The sequence below is a fragment of the Leiobunum rupestre genome, chromosome 6 (assembly GCF_980474605.1).
Source record: "Leiobunum rupestre chromosome 6, qqLeiRupe1.1.hap1, whole genome shotgun sequence".
Taxonomy (NCBI): domain Eukaryota; kingdom Metazoa; phylum Arthropoda; class Arachnida; order Opiliones; family Sclerosomatidae; genus Leiobunum; species Leiobunum rupestre.
Genome location: NC_143389.1, coordinates 23,357,950 through 23,383,417, shown reverse-complemented (window position 1 = coordinate 23,383,417; position 25,468 = coordinate 23,357,950). Strand labels below are relative to the sequence as shown.

The window sequence follows — 25,468 nt, the reverse complement described above, 5'->3', positions numbered from 1 at the left end:
AAAGAAAAGATGATAATTTTGGTACAGAATGTTTTCTCATATTATTAAAGTTTTTATTTTACCTTTTTTAACTATTAGATAAAGTTGCAGGTTTATCAAACGCTCGTAGAATAAAACCGAACCTTAAGAGGAGACTTCTTTTTCCCGAAATTTCAGAGACTCCCATCAAAAAATGTACACAAAAGAAATTGCAAGACAGAGGTATGTTTAAAAAAATTTTAAAAGAAAGGTTTTCGCTTATTTTAAATATAAATGTATTTGCATTAGGTACAACTACAAACATTGAAATTAAACGTGCAAGGAAATCATTGGAAACTACTGACATACCACTAAGGGTTAGTGAGAAATTTCATGGTATGTATTGGGAAATAGTAATAAATTAAATTTATGATTCAGTGGAGTCACAAGCTGGGTGTGATCAGCACCAGGTGTCACCCCTAGAGAGAGTTCCTAGCCTTGGCGAAGGACTTGGGTACCTGTCTGTTCCAGTCCTATTTATATGGCGAGTCCGAGTAAGTACTCGAACTTGCAATTTTAGTATCTGCACACCACTATATGTTCACATACCATTAAGGTGTGAATTAGTAATTTAAACTTAAATTTAAATTATTTTCACATTTAATTCGTACTTCTAATTTAGTTTTCTCTAAATTGGTATTACATTATAAGTATATTTGGTGATATAAATTAATTACTTTTTAACAATTTAAGGTCAACAACTCTTGTGGTGTAGCCAGAAACCCTCAAAGGAAATTTCACACTTTGGAAAATACCTAAGAGGGTCAAAGCTATGTCAAAAAAATTCCTTATTTTAAAAATAAAATGTATTTTAGGTGCAGCTACAAACGTTGAAGTTAATGAATCCGATTCCATTGTCGCTGACACATTGCTCATTGAAGAATCTTGTTGCAAAAAACAAGAAAGGAAATTTCAAATAAAGCAGGATAAATTAATGAAAATCATTAACAGTCAAAGGCTAAAACTGTATCGTCGGGAAAAGCATATTCAGAATTTAAAAAGAAAACTGGATGCAGAAAAGAATGTAAAACAGCACGATTCTGGTGAAAAATTGGAAAAATTAAATTATCTTGCAAAGGCCCTTGTGGAGTCAGATTTAAAACTTCAAAATAGGAAAAAAAGAGGACGCCGTTATTCCACGACAATCAAAACTATAGCACTATCGCTATATTATCATAGCCCTCAAGCTTATAGACAAGTTTCGACAATGTTTTGCCTACCAACTAAAAGATCATTACAAGCTTGGTTAGCTCAAAATGAAATTCGGCCTGGATTTGATGAGAAAGTGTTCAACTTGCTAAAAATGAAATTCGAAAACAAAAGCTCAGATGAAAAGCTGTGTGTACTAGCTCTTGATGAAATCAGCCTGACAGAAACATTGACGTATGACCAACCAAACGACGAAATAGAAGGTTTTGAAAATTTTGGCACTCTGGGAAAAACAAGAAGAGTAGCAAATCAAGCGCTTGGAAACAACCCCTTGGCTATTTTTTTGCACGTGACTCTTGCCCAGCTGAGCAGCAAAAAGAACTTTTGTATGAGTGCTTCCAAAAACTGAATGACATTGGTCTAAAAGTAAAGGTCGTAGTCTGCGATCAGGGAACCAACAACAGAAAAATGTTCAAGCTAATGGGGATACGGGAAGAGATGCCGTATTTTTTGTCACCAACAAAAGAAAAAATATTTGCAATGTTTGACCCTCCTCATCTTCTCAAAAGTGTCAGGAATAATTTGAGCAAGTATGTCATTTTAACCAATGGGGGTCCAGTAAAATGGGAACATTTGTTAAAGCTCTACAACTTAGAGACAGCTCAAGGAAAATTTAAACTTGCTCCTAAATTGACAAAGAAACATTTGCATTTAACGAACTTTTCCAAAATGAGGGTGCCATTGGCTTCACAGTTGCTCAGTAGAACCGTTGCCAGTGCGATGTATACATATACATCACAGAATCACTTGAAATTCGATGCTGTATTCACAGCAGAGTTTATCGAGAGAATGAATGATTTGTTCGACCTATTTAATTGCAGAACTGCCAATTTTAATGCTTCCCTTTTAAAAAATACTCCGTGTAAAGGCCCAATGACCAATAAATCTCCTCATTTGGAAACCTTGGACGATGCTTTGATCTGGTTGAATTCATGGAACTTTAAAGGCTGTCGATACAAAACCCTTCCTTGCGTGGAGGGGTGGAAGTTATCAATTCAGTCATTAAAAGCCCTCTGGGAAGATTTAAAGACCAATTATGGATTTAAATTCCTCCTTACAGGAAAAATGAACCAAGATTTTCTTGAGAACTTTTTTGGGGTAATTCGACCAAAAAGGTGGGAACAGAGATCACCCGTCACCACAATTCTTCAGAAAGGCATATGGAAGTGCAAGCCTAAATCACTTACTAAAACCAACTGCAAAGTCCAATTGCATAGCAGATTTGGATAAAATAATACTAGATATTGATTCAACAAAAGCTAACAAAAATGTTCGAGTAACGGATCTCTCACTCAGTGAATCAGTACTAATAGAGTACGAAGATGCAGAAACAGCTTTTCAAAAAGAATTTGAAATAACTGGATGTCATAATGATGACAACAATTCAGTTTGCTATATTGCAGGTTACATATTAAAAAAATGTTTTGAAAACCAAAACCATTTGGAATGCAATTCGTGCAAAAAACAACTACTGCGCTTGAACTCAAATTACTCGCACGAAGATACCTTCATTTCATTCAAAACCTACAGTAGTACAACTGTGGATCAAATCACCAGACCAAGTATTCCATTTCTGGATTTTATTGAAGACAATGAAAAATTTGATTCGTTATTTCCCAAAATTTTCCATATGAAAAACATTAGGGAACGCGTTATTCGGAACTTTAATATTGATATAGCTAAACTAAATTGGTTTCATCCACAAGAAGAAAAGTGTTCGTTGCTTATGGACTACATAATCAAATACTATGTTAGGTTTAGTATATTTGCGGCACTAAAAAAAATTAATGACAACATTAGCACTAACAAGAAAGAAGAACGAATTGATCGAAAAGCTATTAAAGTTGGTCACAGTGCAAAATAAAAAAACCAATAAAAATAGGTGTTAAACTTAAAAGATAATATGAAAAAAAATTAAAATCCTATCCCACATTTAAATGTTTTAAGTAAAACATGATTTTAATATTTTTTTGTTAAATGTTTTAATGCATAAATATGATAAAGATGATAGTGAGATTAAAATCTGTTCCTATTTTAAATAACATTAGTGTTAAAAATTAAATCCTTTCCCACAATTAAATGTTTTAAGTAAAATATGATTTTAATATTTTTTTGGTAAATGTTTTAATGCATAAAGATGATAGTGAGATTAAAATCTGTTCCTATTTTAAATAACATTAGTGTTAAAAATTAAATCCTTTCCCACAATTAAATGTTTTAAGTAAAATATGATTTTAATATTTTTTTGGTAAATGTTTTAATGCATAAAGATGATAGTGAGATTAAAATCTGTTCCTATTTTAAATAACATTAGTATTAAAGAAAGCAAAAGATTTGTAATACTGAGTGAAATTCGCTCATTTTCAACTTTTCATTTTGGGAAAAAATCCTTTTTATTTGCATATTTGTTTTCGTAGTTAAATGTTCCTGATAAAAATTATAGCAATTTGTGATTAATTAAATAATTAATACCCAATAGTCCTTGTTCCTATTTTGATGATATTAAAATGAATAAAATATAAAAAATTTAAATACTGAGTGAATTGGTTATTTTCACATTTCCTATTTGCATATTTTAATAATTAAAGTTAGTCAAAAATCATAACACCTCAAGATTAAATTAAAAGCTATAATAGTCATTAGATTTTATTTAAATTATAATATTTTATTTTATATAATATTTATATTATATTACAAACAATATATACAGTTAATATAATATAATTATAAAATAGTTTATATAATTAATATGAAATAATTCAATATAAATAATATAATATTTATATTGTAATTTTTATAATAGTATAAAAATTTCATTATTCATATTTAGCCTATGGTCTATTCCAACAGTTCTGCATGGTTTGTGTATTTTTCAGTTATTTAGTCTGTGGAATACTGAAGCTTACACCCTGGCCGCCACGAGCGCTAGAGCTCGCAAGGGGGGAAGCAAGAGATAAACCTGTTCGGCTCTCTTAACGTTAGAAGTATAGCGAGTTTCACATCTCCTAAAGCGTAAGCGTATTTATTATCTCTGATTTTCGATCGCCAGTTCAAAATACCCACGAAAATTTTTCTAAAGAAATATTGATACTGCCTTCCGAGGAAAAAGAAAGTACACCCTTCCACCTGTTCGGCTCGATAACGGTCCTAACTTTTACTTTTCATTCTCATAAGCCGCTGTACCCACCCTTAGTCCCCCCTCCATAAAGAACGCAAGGCGTCGCGAGCCGCAAGGAAGAACGGGGGGGGGGGGGGGATCATGACGTGCGCCAAGTTCCAAGAAAGGCGGAAGGTCGCTGCTGTGGTTGCAGCTGGCCTTCGCATTTCTTGGAATTCGGCCACAGTCTTATTTCCGAAACAACTTGGGAGTAGAGAAAAACGAAGCTGTCCATTGTCCAATTTGAAGAGGAGCAAGAGTCAAATGGGTGTGGGGGTGAGCGCATTCAGAGGCTTAAGGCGGATGCACATTGCACACATAGCCTTCGCGCACGAAATTTCGCTGGCAAATCGCGTCGCGTCGCGTGACTTAAATAGAATGGCGCATGGGCGTGTGCGCGAAAATTCGCAGGCGAAATCGCTTGCGAACCGTATGTGTCTTTGGGCCTTAAAGCTATCATAACGTTACTGTGGAATGCATATTGCATTTTGAGATCTAGCTTTGAGGCCAATAATATCAATTGCACTAACTTTAAGCCAGAACCCCGACATTTCGATCTCCACAATTCAACAATGTATAATGAATAAAATGGTAGAGTTGCTACCTATGGATAAGCCATAGAAATCGGATAACAAACTAGAACGATTTTTGAAATTTTGTCGCGGGTTCCGATTAGAACTTTTAAAAAACCCTGCCTTTGGCTCATGCTTTTCGTTTGGCTGGCAACGAAAGTTACGCCATCGGTGCCAAACTGGTGAACTAACACTCTATTTCGCCTAAAATTATATGGCCTACCTTAGCTCGACGCTAACGCGGGTTTTTTACATCTTTAAAGTAACTTATGTTAAATTAAAGTAATCAAATCGTGTAAGAGTACATACTCAAAAGAAAAAATATCTTTTCACAGGTTAGTGTTAGAAATAGTTTTCTTTTTACCATAATTTCCAATCGCTAAGAACGCACTAGAAAACGCGTTTCTTTCAAATCATAGAAAGATAGTTTTTTAAATAAAAAATGAAGAATGGTTCAAAATTCCGTAATTAAATATATAAGGAGTAATTACTCAAACAAAAACATATCTTTTCACAGGTTACTGTTAGAAATAGTTGTTTTACGAGCAATGGTTATGGGGAAAACCAGTGCACAGTAATGGTTTATCGCGAATAACTACGTTAGTATTGTATGTCCGGCTATAAATCCAAGTATGAACATTAGGGTCCGGCTATTTCCTACAAAAAATGTTCTATGAACATTTTACATACGAGCAATCGTTGTGTCGTAATCGTGGTTTTAACGTTGTACCTGAAACGCGTCTTACAATTTTGCGCCTTCGTTGACTTAAAACGCATCCGCCGCTCTTCATGTAACCGCGTTTAAAATTTACAACCCAGCTAACTCTTGTTATTTTTGCAATAAATCGCTTGAAAATGAAGCTATTGTGAAGGATGTGTGAGACAAAATGAAGGGAAAGTTGGAATAATGGGTCACTTCAATTTAAGTTCATATTGACTGCCGAAAGGAATAAATCCAAAAGACCAGTATCAATGCTTTGAAAAGAAAACACGACACCGATGAGACTGTTCGACATGTAGAACGCGAGCGAATCAACCTACCAAATGATATAAGAAATATTCAGCATACCTTTTTCCCGTTTATATGAACTTAAATGTAATATAAAATCATCATGAAAAACCCTTTATTGCTGTATAACATTCAAAAATAATATTAAAATTATTAACATTAATAATATAATAAGTTTGCGTTGTCAACGCGCGTATTTTGAAACGGAAAAACCCGATTACTATTGTTAAATCTTGGATTAATAATATGATATTTTTAATACGAAACAAATAACGAAATACGTGGAATGTTTGGCGTTAAATAAGCTTAGAACGTATTTCGTTATTTGTTTCTTATTACAAGGAGCGTTCGCCATCATTTAACCAAGATTTAACGATAGTAATCGGGTTTTTCCGTTTCAAAATACGCAGTAGATTAAACCGAGGCTTAAGATTGGGCAAGATTCCGTGCCTTAAAATTTTCGTCTACTTTAAAGATACATTCTGAACGAACCAATGGATGAAAAGTTATGAAACTAGCTTTTAAATAAACCTTGAAACTTATTTCAAGTCATATTTATAATTCACCGATGACAAAATTCGTGAAAAGTATTAATATCGTTCCGAATTACAACCTACTTTCTAAAATCTCATTTTTCTTTCCAATACGCGGGTTGACAACGCAAACTTTACCTAGACGAGCAGATACTCGGTTATCTACATGGCGCGGGAAAAATATTATTTTTGAATGTTATAAAGCGATAAACGATTTTTCAAGACGATTTTATATTACATTTAAGTTCATATAAACTGGGGAAATTGTCAGTGGAATATTTCTTATATCATTTGGTAGGTTAATTAACGTTTAATTATCGCCAACTTTACATTAATTTCAATGGGGTGGGGGAAAACTTTTAACCAAGTTACGCGCGAGCGCGCCTCTTTAGGCAGCGCAGATGGCGTTACTGTCGTTTTAGCCAAGAATCTAATCGGTACCTTGTCAGCCATTCGATTCAGCGTTCTTGTTTGTTATCCGATTTCTATGTGGAAAATTATCGTACTTTTTTTTTAGAAGTCAAATTGACATAAAACAATTATACATTGTTTAGTATAACATATTTAAAACTATTTTAAATACCGTTAATTACATCCAATAATGTAGTAAAATATAATACAGCAATTCAGCAAAGTATTGATCTGTTCTATTTAAAATATTTTTATAAATTAAACTTTTTATTTTCCAACTTATGGCTTTCTTTTACAAACATTAATTTTAGGCAAAACATGCCCTGTGAGGCAGAGCAAAGGGACTGCTATTAAAAAAAATGCTTTTATCAAAGCAGTTGAAAGGTTGAATTAAAGGGGTGTAGTTGAGATCTATGAAGGCGCAGATATTGAAAATGTTTTATTTTTAAAGAGTTTTGTTTTTGAAATTTTCAAAAGCGAAATATATTTCTAAAATAATTTCCATCGATTTTCCTCACCTTTTATATATTTTAAAACCCTTCCCTTAAATTTGAGCCTTGAAACTGTAACAGTAAACTGAGAAAAATTTTAATTGTGAAGGATTACGTGTTAAATGACAGCATTTAACTTCTATATACACATATAGAGTAGTTTAACTCAAAAAGCATGGGTGACGTCGTATCACGTGACACTGAAATCACTGTATAAATACATATATAACAGAAACTGAACTAGAAAAAGTCATAAATAAAAGAGATTTGCAATAATTTTAATCAAGACGGTGTTCAACTTAACAGAGAAAATTTGGATGTAACTATAGCTTTTATTTTCACAATCAACAGATGACATTCTCTTCCTATAGAGAGCCTGCAAGTGCAAAGAGAGCCGTGTGTCTTGCCCTGTGGCTTAGAAAAGATAAGTCATTGTTTTTCTTCCAATAACAATAAATTCTAATAGGCCTTTCTTGAAAGAAACATGGCGTTTTAATGTAACTCTTAAGTCTCTTTTTTTACTACCAGCGCTTACTCGACTTGTGTAGAGCTTCAGATTTTCATTAGGCATGCCAAAACTGTATAAAGCTCCGTGTTGTTATGTGTAATTCTCCCATGGATTAATGAGGTTAATTAATAGAGTAGTATCGCTCTGTAGCTTTGGGCTATGGCCGCCATTTTGAGGGCAGTTTTTTATCTATAGGAAAAAGCATGGGTGACGTCAACATACGTCACGCCGATATTACTCTATTCATGATTCTACTTTAAACGAAAAGTTTAAAAATGCAGACTATGATAGATAGAAATAAGTATATGACATATATAACATCAATTTAATTCATCAAGATAATTAGCTTACATAGAACGTTGCCAACTCCTTTAACCATTTAATTTCTTTTATATTCATACAACATTTTTAATTTCAAATTAAAAAGTAAATTAATAAGGTTATAAACTTATAACTCATTACGAGTACTAATTTGCAAAATAAATCTGCACGAGCTAGTTACAACAATGTAGTAGACGTCTATCGGATTGAAAATCAACGCCAGAAGCCCAGAAATAAGCTTTTCATTTGAAAAATATGGTGCCGTATCAACTATCAAGCAATGTAGCCTACCTCGTATTTTTGTCTTTTTCTTTCTAGATTTTGGTAATACAGCCCTATTAATTTATCCATGGCTAAATGCGTGTGATTTTAAAAATTGGTTTAAATATTTCGATTAGAATAGAAAAAAATCAGAACTAAACACGCGTACTCATTTACAATTTAAAATTTTCTCAGTTTACTGTTACAGTTTAAAGGCTCAAATTTAAGGGAAGGGTTTTAAAATATATAAAAGGTGAGGAAAATCGATGGAAATTATTTTAGAAATATATTTAGCTTTTGAAAATTCCAAAAACAAATCTCTTTAAACCTAAAACATTTTCAATATCTGCGCCTTCATAGATCTCAACTACTCCCCCTTAATTCAACCTTTCAACTGCTTTGATAAAAGCATTTTTTATTTAATAGTTATACTGGGGCCAACAATTTCCCTAAGAGCAACATCTTAATTTTTAGTCTGATTTCCAGCCATCAAATATTTCCTTGTACAAGGGGTAGCTTCTTCTATATTTATCACCAGATCCATACAAATAGAAATTAGTCTAGACCCCGAAATCGTTGCGAGTTGCTTGTCGTAAATTTTTCCGAACTTAGCCAGATATTATTTTATTTTGACTTGGTTAGAAATTAATATTCGATTCTGAACGTCAGTAAATGCAAGTGCTGTAAATGAAATAGGCCTCAGTAATTATTTTTAAATTATGTGTAAATAAAAATCAATATTTCTACCAGCCTTTTTAAGAAATAACAAAGTGAAATCATTTACACAAATAGCCTCCAAATATTTATATTTTTGGCAATACTTTACGAAGCATTCACTAATATTACAGATAATTTATTTCTAACATAGTTTGCAAGACTTCTTACAGAACTCTCTCATGTAAGATCCTTGCGTTTGACACTTTCCAGTATTTGCCCACTCTTGGCAATTGCCATTAGAATCTTTACATCCGTTTCCTTTCACTGTACGAAAGTTAACATTATATTAAAAGTTTGAAATGCGGGAAACAAGAATTGGGTATTGGGAACCAGGGTTAAAATTAAATCAGGTAAAACCCTTCTACCTTTGCAAGTACCGCAGGACTTTTGGCAGTTGATCATCATGTAACTCGGATTGACTTTGCATTCGTTTTTATCGGCCCAATAATTGCAGTAGCTGTTGCGATCGAAACATCCTTCTAGAATGGTCAATATTCACTAGATTGGAGTTATTTTAATCCACTATATTTAAGTTATGGATGTTTACCACATTGTTTGCAAGACGCGGCGCAGTTCGACAACATCCATTCGGGGTTTTTGGTGCATTCTCCCATTGAAGCCCAGGTTGCACAGTGCTGATCCGCATCGGAACAATTTGAGCCTGAAATTCATTTTATCTAAAGTTTTAGTTGTGCTCCTAAACATATAACGTTTGTTTTAGAAATCTTCAATTAATAGACTTTGCACGCTTTGCCAAAAAGCTTGGTTCTGCACTAAAATGTGTACGCCACTATTTTGAACAATTCAACACTAATATAACATATATTTCATTTGCGCATAGTTTTTTTACATTGGTATTTTCTATATCGGCAACGAAAAGGTATATTTTGTAAATAGCTAAGGTGGTGGACGTAATAGAGTATCTTTCAAAGTTCAGTATTATTAGAAAAATTAAGATTAACACAATCAAGGAGATATATTTAAGTCACTGTAACTAATATTGGAATAAAGTTTCGAACGCATATTGGAAATCTGGTCTAAAGTTCACCATTACATTCTCATAGAAAAATTTTGCAATGAACCCTATAGGAATTTTCAAAATCACAACCTACAATCGCTGCTAAGTTATGTATAATGATTGTCAGAGTGAAAGAAAATTTCGCCCACGATTTTACCTGAAGCAAAGAAACCTTTTTAATTATCCTAATGTATGGTATTCACAAAATGAAGAAAAATTCCTTATGTTATATGGTTTTTTCGAACGCCACCATAGAAGCAAAATCCGAATGATCGGTTTCTTACTTATTGAATTAAATGGAGTGATCTTGCACATTTTTAAGCTTTTTTCCTAGGTTCAAGTATGTTTTTGTTACCATCTTAGCAAATGGCGGCTCAAAATTTTAGAACACATATAGCTTTCTAAATTTATTAATATGGGTCTGGTTTCAATCGGTTATTTAAATACATTAAATACGTATTTTTAGTAATTTAACATTGTTACTTTGAGTTCAATTATATCAGATCAAATATAAAAGTAATGAATTCGAGTCACGTTTAGACCTTTTACCCTTATGGCACTTTTTGTAACCGATGAATATTTTTGTGTTCATAAAAATAATAATGCAAATAATAATAATAATAATAAAAATAATCTAAAGAAGTTGTTGAGATGCTGTTCCTTTCATTATGAAATAAACAAACGCAATGAAATCAACTTATTGGAAGAACTAAAAGTCACTAAAATTTACTTCTTTGGGTGCGATCAAAAAATTTCGTTAAATGCCATGTTTTGATACTGCATTGTCCATTTTCAACTCTTAATTATTTGTAAATATTGTAAATAGTGTAAATAAGTTGTAATAAATAAAAAATTAAAATAAAATAAAATGATAATAATTAAAAAATTAAAATAAAATAAAATGATAATAATTAAAAAAATAATAATTAAAATGATAATAATTAAAATGATAATTATAAAAATAATAATAATAAAATGAAAATAATTAAACTAATAATTATACAAATAATAATTAAAATAATTATAATTATAAATAATATAATATTATTATTAGAAGTTTTCTTTGATACTTAATTTACGTTACTTCATTCGTTAGAGACCTAAAGCACGATTTCTATTTAAACGATAATAGTACTCTGAAATTTCAAAATCAGTTTTTGATTTCTACAATTTTCTGACCCCTCGAATATTACGCACTTGAACTTCTAGTAAATTTTACGAAAACGTTATTTTTACCATCGGGTATCTCGTTGGTTTCTTCGGTGGTCACTTTCCCGGGAGAAGAATCACATTTGTAAAGGCGGTTCAATTTGAGGATGTCTGTGTGACTAAACCCATCGCGGTTGCCAATGGTCGCTCCATTATCTTTGGGCAATATAGTTGGCGAATGATTGTCTTTGGAAAATGACGTTGGTCCGTAGTGCATGATTGACGAGTAATCATACTTGGTGTTTAGATGGTCCATTACGTTTAGATTCTGCTTCAAGAAATTGAACTGCATTCCTTATTTGAAAACCATTATTAATCTCTTCAAATTGTAACTCTGCTTATAGTGATTTAGCCAAGAATATTTACCTGGCATTATATTATCCCAGTTTATTAAAACGTAGCTATCTCTGTCAGCTCGACTTTGTTCATGAAAGAATCCGGTAGCGTGCATTAGTTCGTGAATGACGATTCCCACGTAAACGCACCCTGTCCCGAGGGACACTTCCTGTTGACCACCAGCAATTCCAATCATGGAAAAACATCTAAATGCCCATTCCTTCGGTTTAATATTTCAAACTGGATGTTATATAAAAATGGCCCGTGCATATGTTAACCCAATGTTGTAGAGATCTGCACGTGTTTCCGTTTTACCACGGATATTGAAATGTAATTCATTCGAGATAAGGAAATGGAATTGGATACAAAGACCCGTTTGTTTTTCGTTTCGGTCACACTCTCCTTAGTTTACGGGAAAATTACGGGACAGACGACGTTATAACGTAAGGAAGTGAGTCGTTACCAACAAAATTAAAGAAAATGATGATGCTACCGAACGGTAGCGAAACTAGTAGTGACTAGCATTTTAATAAAGTGTTATTTAATTTTTACTAATCAAAAGTGGTTTTTATTTTTATTCTGTGGAAAATGTAATCCCACTAACTTTCATAATCGACCTATTGGAATTTGGTCTTTGAATTCTTCAAATGATTCGTATCTTAAAGCTGAAGGATGTATTTAGAGTGGTTTACCGACTTAAGACCAGCCTGAAACTTTTACAAGCATACTACACTAAAATATTATTATCGTATTTTATTGACCTTGTTTGTATGAGTCTAATTTTCGCTAAATCGATGCCATCCCGTAGAACCGATTTTGACGTATAAAATTAAATATTACCCTTGCCCACGGTTGATGTATAAGTAGTTTCGTTCGGATATTCGGGGGACGAATCGGATGCAAGTGTTGCGATGAAATTCGTCCATGGATCGAGCTATTACGCTACGATCACGATCATCTGCATTTAAAGTAATTAATTGTATACACTCATTTGATACATAATAATATTATTTTATTGTTATAATTTTAAGTAAGGTTTTTAAAAATTATAGCATTAAAATAGTGTTAATATTATTATCATTTTTATCATGGACATTAAATTTTATTTGTATAATTTGATCAAGTTTGTCAGTTACGAGTTTACCGAAAACTCCAGTGATCACGTAGGGAATGCGCCCACCCGACCACAAAGCTTGCTGATTAGAGATAGCGTTTTTGAACTGAATCACAAAATAAAACGCAACATGTAGATTTATTGAGAGTTCACCACGATTGTCGTAAAGGAACTTACATCCAGCGTATTTTCGTCTTTTAGAATTATGTCTCCCTCTGTCGGGTCTTTCTGACCACTGAATTTGATATCCTTATCTGTAGAGATAAAATATTATTGCCATCCCTAACAAAAACTGGTTAAAATTTTAATTTAATATTTGTCAAAATACCAAGATTTAATCAATGGGATTGAAATTTTGATTCGACGAAATGAGTTTTAAAATTTAAGATAGTTGGTTTCGTAATTCATGACACCTTTTAACCCCTCGCGGGAAAACTAGGTTCCTTAACTGGCTTTTTCCTTTAAAAAAGAGGTTTCCAACGAAATTTTATTGCTCTCCTCAATTAACCCTCCTACTCTTCCGAATCTAAACTTAGGCACTTAATTCGGGTTATCCTTGGGAGTGCTGATAATTGTTATAGTTTTTTTGGCAAATGTGTGGATTAGCGAAAATCTCAAAATTTTATAATAATTATTTGTAAATACTATTTATTATACCAGTTAGCTTTCGTCCAGACTCGAAATCATTTGGATTCAAGGGTAATCCTGTGGAAACGAAATTCAAGACTTAGTCTTTTTCGAAAAGGTCAATTATAAATTAATTACCGATATTGTTTGGAGAATTGCGATTCCGCTTGTCCTATTAAATAAGCAACAAATCGACGTTAAAAATATATCCAATCGTTTAAAGGGATAATTCTAAGCCGCAAACTCATAAATGTTGAAAATAAAGAATGAATAATATTGCATTTGTTTGCCAATACAGTAGCTATACACTCTTTTATATCCTTATTTGTGAGAGCTGCCATTTTATTACAGGTCTGATTTCAAGTAGTGCATGCAAGGCTTCTTCACGGGGTCAAGTGCACGCGACGTCTCGAGCTGATGAGCACGTGCAGGCGCCCTTGCCAGTACTATTTTAAATTAGGCCTGTAATGAAATGGCTGACTTCGTAAAAGAGTGTATACTAAGAATTTAATTCAACAGTCCTATCATAATGGTGTAAAACGAACAATAGCAGAGAAGGCCGGAATTGTGAATCTGATTATTAACAAAACGTTCCAAGATCCTAAATAATATCGCTTAATTTTAAATGTAATCTAGCAAACTCATTTTCAATACGTTTCACAATGTCATAAATATAATTAGAGATACGAATCATACGACTAAGGTATAAAAAGGAAATATTTCTTAAAAAGGCTATGAAGAAATTAAGATATATTAAATTATGCCTTCATTTACTTAAGTATCACGCTTCTTACACAGATAAAGCACTAATATTTTAAATATAATTATTACATTAACTAAAATTCAATATAACCACTTGCAATATTCACTGTAAAATTTTACCAAAATTATTTCGATAATTACTTTATTCTTCCCTTATAATATTGTTATCACCCAGTAAGCAGTCTTCAATAACTTTGTAAGACTTAAGTCGTTAACTGATCACCAATTAGTTGTGTAGAAAACATTTCGTTGATTTAAGCTCATCAATCATAAAATAACTTAATTAATCTTACTCTAAAGACTTAGAACAATTACGGTCTTCATAATAAATTGTAGTGAGGGAAATCTCGCATGATGCGACTGCAACTAAATTAGAATATTTGGCTTTGATTTTCATATCTTCCTATTATCCTAACAATATCAATATACGCACCGATGAGGTTTTCCTGGTGTCTAAGAAATCAGGTGCCATCTTAGACTGACGAGCCACGCTTTTCGAGAACGGATCTTCCAGTTCAATGGACCTGGAAACAAAACCGAACAGAAGCAGAACTTTCAAAAAGATAATTGGGAAACAATATCTCGGCATCTTAATATAGGAAAAAGCGTCTTTTAATGCCCGGAATACAAATCGTGTTTGAGCTGGGCCTCTTGCTTGGATCTTCTATTTATAAACAACGAGCTCAATTATTGGAAGATTATGGTCACGTAACAGTGGTAAACATTGGGATATCAAGTTCTCAAATGCGGGTTGGCTACTAATGAAACGCGATGATAATCGACTTCCAGTTCAATGATGAGCCTGCATGGATATTCATCATCTTAGTTTCCTTTAATCTCGACACCTGCACGGTTTTTACTCGCAATATGGGCAATGTCTAATTTTCCATTTTACGTTTCTGGGAATGACGATTCTATAAGGGGCTCATTACGGGTAAATCACTTATGAAAATTTTAGTGTTTGTTTTGTACCCAAAGCTAATGAACTTTGTTGATATCATAATATTTGGCTGTTTCTAAAGGTCGAGGCTAAAATAAGAACGTAGCCTTGATCAATTTATTTCGGAGTTCTTAGTCACATCTTCATGATCTCCATTCAGTGTGGTTGATTACTAACAAGGAGACGACCCGTGGTGAAAATCAATGATTTTTTTCAAACTCAGGTATAATGTACACCTCCATGTACCTTGAAAAACCTGCAAGGGAAAAGCTACGACTTGCTTCCGTTTTGCTATGGCAACTGAAGACATTTTTGACAATATGATTTCGAAATTTTTCAATTGAAAATAACACGGGAATCTGAAGGATTTTAGTGTCCCCCCTATGAAACCCTTTAAAAAAAAGATTTTTTTTTTAAATTTTTAAAAACGTTAAAAATACATTTAAATTGATCTTAAAAATTAAATGATATCAAGTTTAAAGGCGATTTGGTCAATTGGGGGACCCTGAAAATCCTTCAGATTCCCATGTTAATTTCAATGAAAAAAAATCAAAATCATGTTAACAAAAACGTTTTCGGTTGCCATCGTAATACGAAAGCCGGTCGCAAATTTTCCCTTGCAGGTTTTTCAAGTTACATACATGTAGAGGTGTAAATTATACCCGAGTTGGAACAAGATCGGAGATAATCACCTCGGGTCGTCTCCTTGTAAGTCAGAATAATTATTGATTGACGTGAAATTGACGTTATACCCACAAGATACTCATTTCGTGGAGAAGAATACTCAACTTAAAAAGCAATTATAATGAACCAGTCACTCGCTCACTATGGAGACCAGACTAAGTTAACGTATTAGGTCTAATTACTGTCTAAAGTCCACCAGCCAAAACCTGTAATTCTAGAAATAACTCTCAGTAAAAATTGAACATACGGAAGGTTCACATCTGATACTTATGTGAGATAATTATAAACTTATTCTAACACTGAGCCTATTGAAGTGTGTAAATGCATGTAGTGTTTTAGAGGCTCAATCTTAGACTTACTAAATAGACGTTCTCAATTAAGTGGTTGGTGATAATGAGTCGTCGACAATTTATTCCATTTGCAATTTTATAATATTCCCTCTTGGTTTCAAAGAATGATTACATTTCTAAAAGGCTAAGAGGAAACATGAAATGAGGCTAATACACAACTTTATGTAGATAATACTTTTGCAGTCCCTACCATAGCATTTCATTTACGAACGCTGTTATCGCTGATATTTTCTTATAAATTATCCTTCTTGACATGCGTCATTCTGTTTTTCCCTATCCAGAAACTTCAAATTTCAAATTACCTTTTTTCTAATTACTTAGGAATTAATTAATTCTGGTACAATGACGTGGCCAAAAATTAGTTGAGGGTAGGAGGGAGTCAGACTATTTCTGGACGTAGATCGAGAATAGGTGAAAATTTGCGTTCAGCCAAAGCTACGCCCACGAGTGATTTAACTTTGGTCTGGTTTTAAAATAAGAAAATTAAAAAATATATTTAAGCAATGTTTATTTACAATTTTTAATAAAAATCACACGTAGTTTCAGACTACACAAATATAATTTATGTTTAATTATAGGATATATATTGTGATATACCGAGGAGCCAGGTTATTTTTGTTGGTTTCTTTTATCAACATACTCATCCCATTGAGCTTCGTAAAAGTTACCAGCTAGTGGGCTACCTAAATTGTATTTTTTCGCAAAAGCCCTAGTGTTGAAACTTCTTCTGTGTTCACGTTCAGTTATTTTCTCATCACATTGCAATTTTCCGGACTGCTTGTACACCAGAAAAATGTATCTGTGCAAGCCTATTAAAATTATTTTATAGAGAAATCAATATAGTGCTCATGTATAATTTACAATCTTTCTCATAAGTAAAATTTTCAAAATACAATAATTATTATAAACTATAACGCGAAAATCTGTTTTATTTAGTAAAACTTATTCGAATCGTTAGGAATTAACTATTTAAAATTAGCTAACTTTAAAACGTGGTTTTAATTTTTATAAGATTGATGCTTCTTAAAAATTACAAATGGATTTGAACTTTTGACGCCCGTGGTAACTGCAAACCCCTTATCAACCAAACTGTACTTACCAGAGCCACGAGGTGGACCAGATCCTCGATACTCAGCTATTATTTCACCTCTTTCAATATCAGATCCAGGAATATTAACCACTAGCCAATGAAGAATTTCGCGGAAGGTTGGTGTTTCACGACTAGGTGCGTCAGGATCTATAATGTGAAAATGTGCATTCAGAAAATGTAATCACAATTAACTTAATTTCCTTTACTGTTCAAAATCCCATAAACCTTTATATGAATAAATTCCCAAGAATTTATATGAATAAAGTCTTGGGAATTGTTTTACCCGAGAAAATTTAATAGTTTATAATCATTAATAAATTAAATAGAAATGTTTTACCGATCATGAGCAAAGCGTAAATTCCTTCCGGATCGGCATGGTAGCTGACAGATGGGGTATCCTTTACATTGAACGGAGTAAGCTCGTTTCCGGAGTCAACAGTGCCGTTCTCGTAAGTTACCTGTAATTAATTTTAAACATCGACATGTAAATGACAATTGATAGTAGAAGGTAAAGAAAGCCCATAATATGGAACCTGTATAATGTCAGCTGGAGTTTCATCAATAACGTCGGGAACAACACCGTGCTTCTCCATGATTCCGTTCAAGATTGTTAATCTAAAACTGTTCAAAAGTGAACTATTAGAGGAAAGAAAATAAATATCACTAACGAAATGGTTTAAAATCATTTTTTCATGGCATGACGTAAATAAGTTAATATCTTGGTACGTTATCTCATAAAAAAAACTCTGTATTTACCAAAATTTCATTAAAAATAATAAAAAAATAAGAAATTAAATTGTTACATAAATTATACCAGTTTGGTAAATTTAACTATAATTTATGAAATTTTATTTTTTAATTTTTTTTCTTACAATTGATATTGGTCACAATGTAATTTTCAAAAGACCTACTTTCACACGATAAAAAGGTTTAACTAATTTAAAGTTTAACTTTCTAATTGAAACTATACCAACCAATTTAAAATGCTACTAAATATGTAATATTTAGCAAAATATTTAATTTAATAGATTAGTATTTAATAAAATTGGATTAATTTAATAGATTAGTATTTAATAAAATTGGATTAATTTAATAGATTAGTATTTAATAAAATTGGATTAATTTAATAGATTAGTATTTAATAAAATTGGATTAATTTAATAGATTAGTATTTAATAAAAATGGATTAATTTAATAGATTAGTATTTAATAAAATTGGATTAATTTACTAAACAGAGATGTACTTAGTATCCTAATTCCTTGTAGATGAATCTGAAAAGAAACTACTTTATCAGCTAGTGGGTGTATAATTATATCAACAAGTTTCATTCAAACGCGTACAACTGATGAACAAAGTCTCGATGCGATAACGATATGATTGTAAAGAAATCTTATCGCGGCTATTGTTTATTAAAGAACTTGTAATGCACAGTTCGAGTAGCTGACTTTATATCATTTATTTATGTATAATAAGCGATTTTAGTATTTCTTTAATGGTGGCGCCAAATATATGAATTATAGAAAATAAACGAAACGCCACCTGGTGCAAATTCCATGATCGCTATTTTTAATGCCCTATTAATCAAATAATGTAATATAATTACTCTTTTCCATAGGAAAAAAGTCAATGAGACCTGGTTTCATACGGAACATACAAGGGACCAAAAAAGGCAAAAAATCTTACTATCCTGCGCTATTAAAAAAGTTACCATGGAAACAAAATCAGGTGATCGCGAGGCCCGAGCTAAACTACAGCTTGTTTATTCACTAACTTTCCCATCAGTAAAGCTGATGACGCGTTTTTCATCACGGAGCTGGACATGACGTAATTTAAGTCATATCCCGTGAACAAGGTTTCTTTAAATTAATACTATTATGGCATACTTATAAGAGGTTATGATAACGAAATTGATATCTTTAGCAAGCGCTTAGTTTCAATCACAAATTGAATGAGAGTCACCCAATACGTAAAATAGTAATGCAAAAATAGACCCACAAAGGTGGCTGAGGAATATCAAAAAGGAGCAAAAGAAGATTACACGATTGATTCCATATACCGTGCTGTATTTATTATAACGAATATGCAAGCTTATTCGGTCTAGAATTAAGAAAATTTCAAGGTTAAATCTGTGGTTATTTAATTACTTATAATAAGTGTATGAACAGTGTATTTCGCTGTTTAAACTTGAACTTCCGACAAGATAAGAGGCAATGTATACTTAAAGTCCATACTACCCCAACGTCACCACTGGAAAATGAGGTAACTAGTTCCGAAAATAACCTATATATATCTCCTATAGTAAATGGTTTCCTTCGCGCCAATTCATCCTGAGGTAATGAAATAATAATTTGGTATTTTCCCTCAACAACGTGGAAGAGAAAAGGCCATCGCATTATTTATTAAATTAAGTTTTACAGAAGTATAAAATTTTAATTTCAAAATTTAAAATAGTCAACCGCGGGTGAGAGCACGAGAGACTCGTCAGCTACTAGCAAAGGGGGTGAGAAGAAGAGGGGACATATGGAATAAGAACAATAGTAATCAGTTAGGCTTATACCGAAATATTCTCCTGGACAGCTATGTTCTTCAACGCGTGCCTTCCCAACGTAACTCGACTACTAGTGCCATCTTTGAAGAAATATTGCAAAAGCGGTCACACACTTTTAAAGGATCTTTAAGGAAGCGTTCGGTATCTACTAATACGGACCGGAAAAATAAGCCGGATATTGTGCTCAATTACGGTTAATTTCCTTCTGAAACCTCACCCTTAGTGGAGGGTTACGTTGAGGATACAACAATTTTAATGAATATAAAGGAACGGCATAGCTGTCTATGGTGGTGTTGTGTTACTGTGTGGCGTCATAGAGTTGAGTGCCGCGTCCAGGATTTAGCTCATCCAAGGCCTAAGTATCCCATATTTACAACTTTAATGTAGTCAACCGTTGACTCTACCCAGTTGAGATAATAATTGATCTTGAAGCTAAAATATTATTAATCACTGCTAATAATATTCGTTCATTACACATTATACTTGTATAACCTGTACCTGTAATGCCAATCATAGATTACTTTCAAATATAACGAAAACTACACATAATTTGTTAGTCGATGACAGTGGTATATGATCTGAAACGGACCGGTATGGTACAGCCAGAATAAACAAATATCCTCTTTAATTCCTCTTTCGCGTTAGATTTCATTTATTACTTCTACTACCGTTGTAAATAAACGCGAATTAAACCTCTATCTCACACTGCGCAAACTATACCGATACGGAGAAACCGCTACATACGTAAAATAAATGAGCGAGAGAGAGAGAGAGAGAGAGAGAGAGAGAGAGAGAGAGAGAGAGAGAGAAAGCCGATAGCACAGCAGTTAAAGTATAACGCGTTTTAAGTCTGGCGCAGCGCTGTTAGACTTATAGATGGAGTAAAAGGACAATTATAATTTAAAGATGTAACTAAAATCTTTCTTAATTCCGCGACTGATGATAGAACGAGAGTAAAAAGGTGAAGCATTGTTAGAGGCTTTCCCAGCTCTGGTAGAACTACAATATGGTGAAGTTAAACCTAATTTAACCAGTGATCCGGGTTCAATGATAAGGGAAGCATTTGCCATTTGCATACGAAGAGATGGTATGAGAAGTGCGCCACTGGAGATCAATAGCCATCGACGATGCCAATTGCCAGTGTCTTCAAAACCGGTTTTTGCGAAAAAAAATTGCTAGAGGAGCTTTAAATAGGGTTTTCACGTAACGGCACTATATTATATCAATGCCTATAGTGTGATGTTGTGACTAAATGTATTAATTTACCTTTGGATTAACCAATGTTTGGTTCAATGATGGCTAAGGTAAGATGTTTTGTCACGAGACAAGCACCGTACGTTTATTTTGTCTTTCGTCAGCTTATTTTTTTTCAAGGCTAGAGATTTTCGCTTAACTTATTAACATTTCGGGTTTATATATTTGCCCGAGGGTCAAATAACGATAAAAAAGGTTTAAAAGCAGGGTTGACAAATTTTAAACAAAATATTTAAAACAAGTGTTTTAAACATGTTTTAAACCAACCTTTTAAACAAAACAAAATATGTTTAAAACGTTTTAAGCAAACTGTTTAAATGTGATTTATTTCAAGGAAGATTTTACATACTCTTAGAAGATTGTTTTGGTAATGACGCATTGCTATTGTGACAAGTATGGTAAAGGACTTATTAGTAAAGAGTTTGATTCGAAGGGCTGTTATTTAAAGCCTATATACATTGCTTTATTGAATTCCAGCGATTCTGGTTTTTGTTAGAATAAAATTTATGAAGTCTTTCGTAACTTTGTGAAGAAATATACCTTTCTATTCACCACATGTTGGTGCATCTCCATAGTCACATTGTGTAGAATATTCCTGACGCCATAAAATATAAAAATTATATATATTATATATATTATAGTTTGTAATTTAACTACTGGTTTTCTATTTTATATCCTTTTGACGAGTTGTGACTCGCAGTAGTCCAACTTTGATTAGACCAAATAAAATAAGTCAAAAATAGCGCGTCCATAAAGAAGAAAATCGTTTTCCCGCGCATTTACGTGATAATTAATTCAAAAAGGAGAGTTATTTAAAAAGGTCCTGATTCAGATAATACGTCAAGACTAGCAATCAAACAGTACGATCTAAATTTTCAAAACCAACAAATAAAACTACTACCCTTGCAGGGAGCCCGATATATTTCTTGCAGCTGGATATGCTTATTGAACTTAGATGCTTCTATGACTTGTCATTAACTCAGATTTTTTAATTCACAGATGTTATTTGTCTTATCCTTCGTTCTTTTCCATTTTCTTATAAAACGTGTCTACCCAAGAGCAGAAGTATATTTTAAAAATTTCACGCTTTGATTAAATTGATCAATATCCTTCACACTGTTTTCCTGTTATCTCCTATTACGCTTATATAAGGTATCTGACAGCTATGACGACGTAGGAGGGTAATAACTCGATCACTAGCCCGCCTTAAAATACAACTTTCTCTAAAAAAGTCTCCTTCTATTAATAAGTAAATATGAAGATTACAAAAAGTGTTTTAAATGACGTTTGTTAATTGTGTTTTTAAGTTTTTTAAGTTTTTTAGTTAAAAATAAAAACAGTTTAAAACAACGAATGGTTACACATAGGAAGAGCAAGAAAATTACAATCAAGTTGCTGGGAGTAGTGGCGTACTCCTGTAATCCCACGTGTGAGGACGACTACCAATCCCCTTACGAGTTTTCGAAACACTTCTGCCACGGGTGTCCCCACCCCTGTCCCCACGTATCCCCCCGTTGGCGTGGCCGTTACACTTATCTCACCGATTTGTGTCTATCAAAAAAAAATTACAATCAAGTTAAAAGATATAAATGTATTTGTTTCGTATATTTATTTGAAAGAGATAATGGCAAGCTATTTAATTTTACCGAATCCATTCAATGTCCATTTGAAATGTCATTAGTTCCGAGATAATCTTAGATTTTTCCAACTTCATAAAAGAATGCATCGTTCCAGCAATTTAATAATAAAGAGTTTTTATCATTAACCTTTATTATGGCAGATTTAACTTTGTCGCGGAGAGATGAGGCGATCATTACTGCGAAGCCCGAGAGCCGAACCAACGGCTGATTACTAAAAATTCAACCAACCCTAATTCCGAGGGTCCAGGTAATAGCTCAAAGAATGACCTTGGTGACGCCACTATCAACGTCACAAATGAAGGCGCACCAACAATGGTATGGGCTCAGGCTCCGGCTCAGGCTCTGACACCAAAACTGGCTCGAGCGAAGTTTCGGGTTCGAACTCTGCCACCAACAATGACACAGATGAAGACTCAGGCGAGGACATTGTAGATCCCGACGAAATCGAACCGTCTCCTGATATATTTTCTTATATTCGTTATATTATTCGGCGTATATTTAACTCATTTCACAACTTTGGAAATCACTTCCAAAATATATTTTATATTTTTTTCCCGAAAAAATTATTTTATTATAGGTAATAAATATCTGAATATTTAATTTGACAAAAATTATCAACTCAAGATTTTACAGAACAAAATTATAAAAATTATTGAAATTATCTTTTAAATCAAACAAAATAGTCTAAAACCTTTTTTATTTAATTTTTCCTACACTTACAGGTTTAAACGAATAGAACACCGAACTGCTAGGAAACAGAAAAAATAAAATCTACTCTTAAAATACTCACCAAATTTAAAAAGAGTACAATTTTCGTCCCATTAATGAATGAATTTCGGAAGAACTGGCTGATTTAATAGAAGTAGGCACTTTCTATTAATTTTACATTTATTTATTTCATTTCCTTTGAGATAAATAAATCACTAAACTAATATCAATATCAATTCTTTAAGCTAGGCGAGGTAATTGGATTCATAGTTCCGTTAGATGGAAATAACTGCCTGACCTCTAATAAAATTAATTGCGTCTATTATCCAAAGCAATTTTAATCGAACACCCTAAAAAACGTTACATTAACAACTTAGCCCAACGAAGACATTATTCGTGTAGTTTACCACGAAATAAATTCGACATGGTGTTATATTTAATACACATTTAAAAGATTAAGCCATTAATGTGGTCTATCCAATATTATTTTATGAAATATTTATCTCGAAGAAAATTCCGCAATTTGCACCAATGGCAGTTTTTGGTTCATATAAAAAATTTACAAGGGGCTGCCAGTTGCAGAAGCCAATATCCCAGCCTGGGTCGCGCGTGGGTGAACTGTACAAATTCAAATTTACAATAACGTCATATTTCCTTTGATTTAACTTTCCGGATTGAACCAGACACAGAAATCAAACCGCAAAACTTTCTGTTTCGATAACGTCGTATAAAGTCCTAAGCAAGTTTGAAAATAACGCGGCGTTTCACGCGAAATGCCAAACGTATATCTATAAATCAATTTATGCATTCCGAAGTATGACATCGTTTTATATTTCGTAAATTTTACAAAAACTTTAGAATATTTTACTGAGAAAACAATAACACTAACCATTGTAGTAGGATCATGGCTAAAGGACTGTACTCTTCTACAATGCGAGCCATTACAGAATTTCTACACAGAACTGAAGAGTTAATTTTTTTAAGGAGATTTGCTAATTACCGTCTTTAAAAATTGAACCTAATTTATGTTCTTATATCATTGTTGGTTAATACTAACTATTATAAACTACGACTAACCAGAGTAGGGTCTTCGAGCGGGTCCCAGGGAGTATACAGTGGAAGGCCTCCACCCGTCCCGCCCGTCCCGCCCGTCAGTACAGTGGTGGTGTTATGTTTAACGAAAGAGTGACGCAATACTTAGGTGTTGAACGTACAAAGGCAGGGGTGGTACAGGTGGTGAACGTACAAAGGCAGGGTGGTGCTGGGTGGTGAACTAGCAACGCTAGATCACCACTGGTGGTGAATTGTAGAAGGCAGCCACCTTTCTGTGTATTAATGGTTGACGGTCAGCTCTTTACCCACCTGCGGAAAAGAAGGGCTATGATCCTGATTGACAGTCCCCGCTTTTCGTTGGGTGGAGAACTAGTATAGCTAAATCATCCCTGGTGGTGAACGTGTAACGCTATAGAGAGTGGTGCATAAGAAAACGTAAAGACTGTACCCCGATAAAATGAAAGCCTTATAGAAGGTAGAAGTCTTTCTCGCTATTAATGATAGAAGGCTCCCACCTGCAGAAAGAAGAGTTTTAATCCTGATTGACGTTCCCCGCTTTTTCACCGCCTGTATGAAGCGCGTGCGTTTCTCCGAAACTATTGTACACGTTCTACCGTACGAAGACCGTGTAAACTACGAATTAAGAAATAAACAACATTTTATTATGCAACTTAGATTTAAATTTGAACCACTGATTTCCCCGGTATTATTAAAGATGCGAATGAGTGGTGGTGAATCTTTCAGCGGTGGTGCGAAATCCATGGGTTTTTCCGCTGTGGTGATGTAAATACAATGACGCAATAACTGAGAATATAAACTCGAGCGTTCAGTAGATAAGCATTCAAACACGAAAACTCAAGTCAAGAAGAATAACCCGACAAGAACTATGTAAGTATAATCCCTTTTTTTATATTTTAGTCCTCTTTC

At 33.2% G+C, this 25,468-nt stretch overlaps 2 protein-coding genes and 1 long non-coding RNA gene across 10 annotated transcripts; all 3 read right to left on the bottom strand.

Moving 5' to 3' along the window:
- Nucleotides 1-9,349: 9,349 nt before the first annotated feature.
- On the bottom strand, nucleotides 9,350-13,000 carry LOC149940432 (hatching enzyme 1.2-like). The gene is made up of 7 exons (XM_090179253.1): nucleotides 12,915-13,000; nucleotides 12,611-12,728; nucleotides 11,801-11,976; nucleotides 11,462-11,728; nucleotides 9,755-9,868; nucleotides 9,573-9,686; nucleotides 9,350-9,471 (listed from the first exon to the last, which is right to left on the bottom strand). Exons 2-7 carry the CDS (start codon nucleotides 12,694-12,696, stop codon nucleotides 9,350-9,352), a joined length of 879 nt encoding a protein of 292 aa, XP_090035379.1. The 5' UTR covers nucleotides 12,697-12,728; nucleotides 12,915-13,000.
- A 22-nt stretch (nucleotides 13,001-13,022) lies between these two features.
- Nucleotides 13,023-14,792, bottom strand: LOC149940431 (uncharacterized). The gene is made up of 4 exons (XR_016481367.1): nucleotides 14,707-14,792; nucleotides 13,650-13,683; nucleotides 13,542-13,589; nucleotides 13,023-13,138 (listed from the first exon to the last, which is right to left on the bottom strand). It is a non-coding gene; the product is annotated as an uncharacterized LOC149940431 (long non-coding RNA).
- Nucleotides 14,793-16,738: 1,946 nt separating this feature from the next.
- LOC149940430 (protein D2-like) lies at nucleotides 16,739-20,593 on the bottom strand. 8 transcript variants are annotated; one of them, XM_090177946.1, is made up of 5 exons: nucleotides 20,430-20,593; nucleotides 17,871-17,952; nucleotides 17,675-17,795; nucleotides 17,347-17,484; nucleotides 16,739-17,056 (listed from the first exon to the last, which is right to left on the bottom strand). In XM_090177946.1, exons 2-5 carry the CDS (start codon nucleotides 17,928-17,930, stop codon nucleotides 16,857-16,859), a joined length of 519 nt encoding a protein of 172 aa, XP_090034072.1. In that variant the 5' UTR covers nucleotides 17,931-17,952; nucleotides 20,430-20,593; the 3' UTR covers nucleotides 16,739-16,856. The 8 variants fall into 8 exon arrangements, with proteins under 8 accessions (XP_090034072.1, XP_090034071.1, XP_090034073.1 ...); XM_090177945.1 differs by having other exon boundaries at nucleotides 17,871-17,960; nucleotides 20,444-20,592; XM_090177947.1 differs by lacking the exon at nucleotides 20,430-20,593 and adding an exon at nucleotides 18,582-18,661.
- Between the last annotated feature and the right edge of the window lie 4,875 nt (nucleotides 20,594-25,468).

Bases quoted from the DNA above. Each gene is read 5' to 3' on its own strand.
- LOC149940432 (XM_090179253.1), bottom strand. From the start codon at position 12,696: ATGGACGAATTTCATCGCAACACTTGCATCCGATTCGTCCCCCGAATA. The intron at 9,869-11,461 runs GTAAAAATAACG...AATGAATTTCAG, and splicing joins AACCAACGAGATACCCGATG to GCTCAAATTGTTCCGATGCG. The intron at 9,687-9,754 runs GTAAACATCCAT...TGACCATTCTAG, and splicing joins CGCGTCTTGCAAACAATGTG to AAGGATGTTTCGATCGCAAC.
- LOC149940430 (XM_090177946.1), bottom strand. From the start codon at position 17,930: ATGGAGAAGCACGGTGTTGTTCCCGACGTTATTGATGAAACTCCAGCT. The intron at 17,796-17,870 runs GTTCCATATTAT...AATTAATTACAG, and splicing joins CTCCAGCTGACATTATACAG to GTAACTTACGAGAACGGCAC. The intron at 17,485-17,674 runs GTAAAACATTTC...TTCACATTATAG, and splicing joins TTACGCTTTGCTCATGATCG to ATCCTGACGCACCTAGTCGT.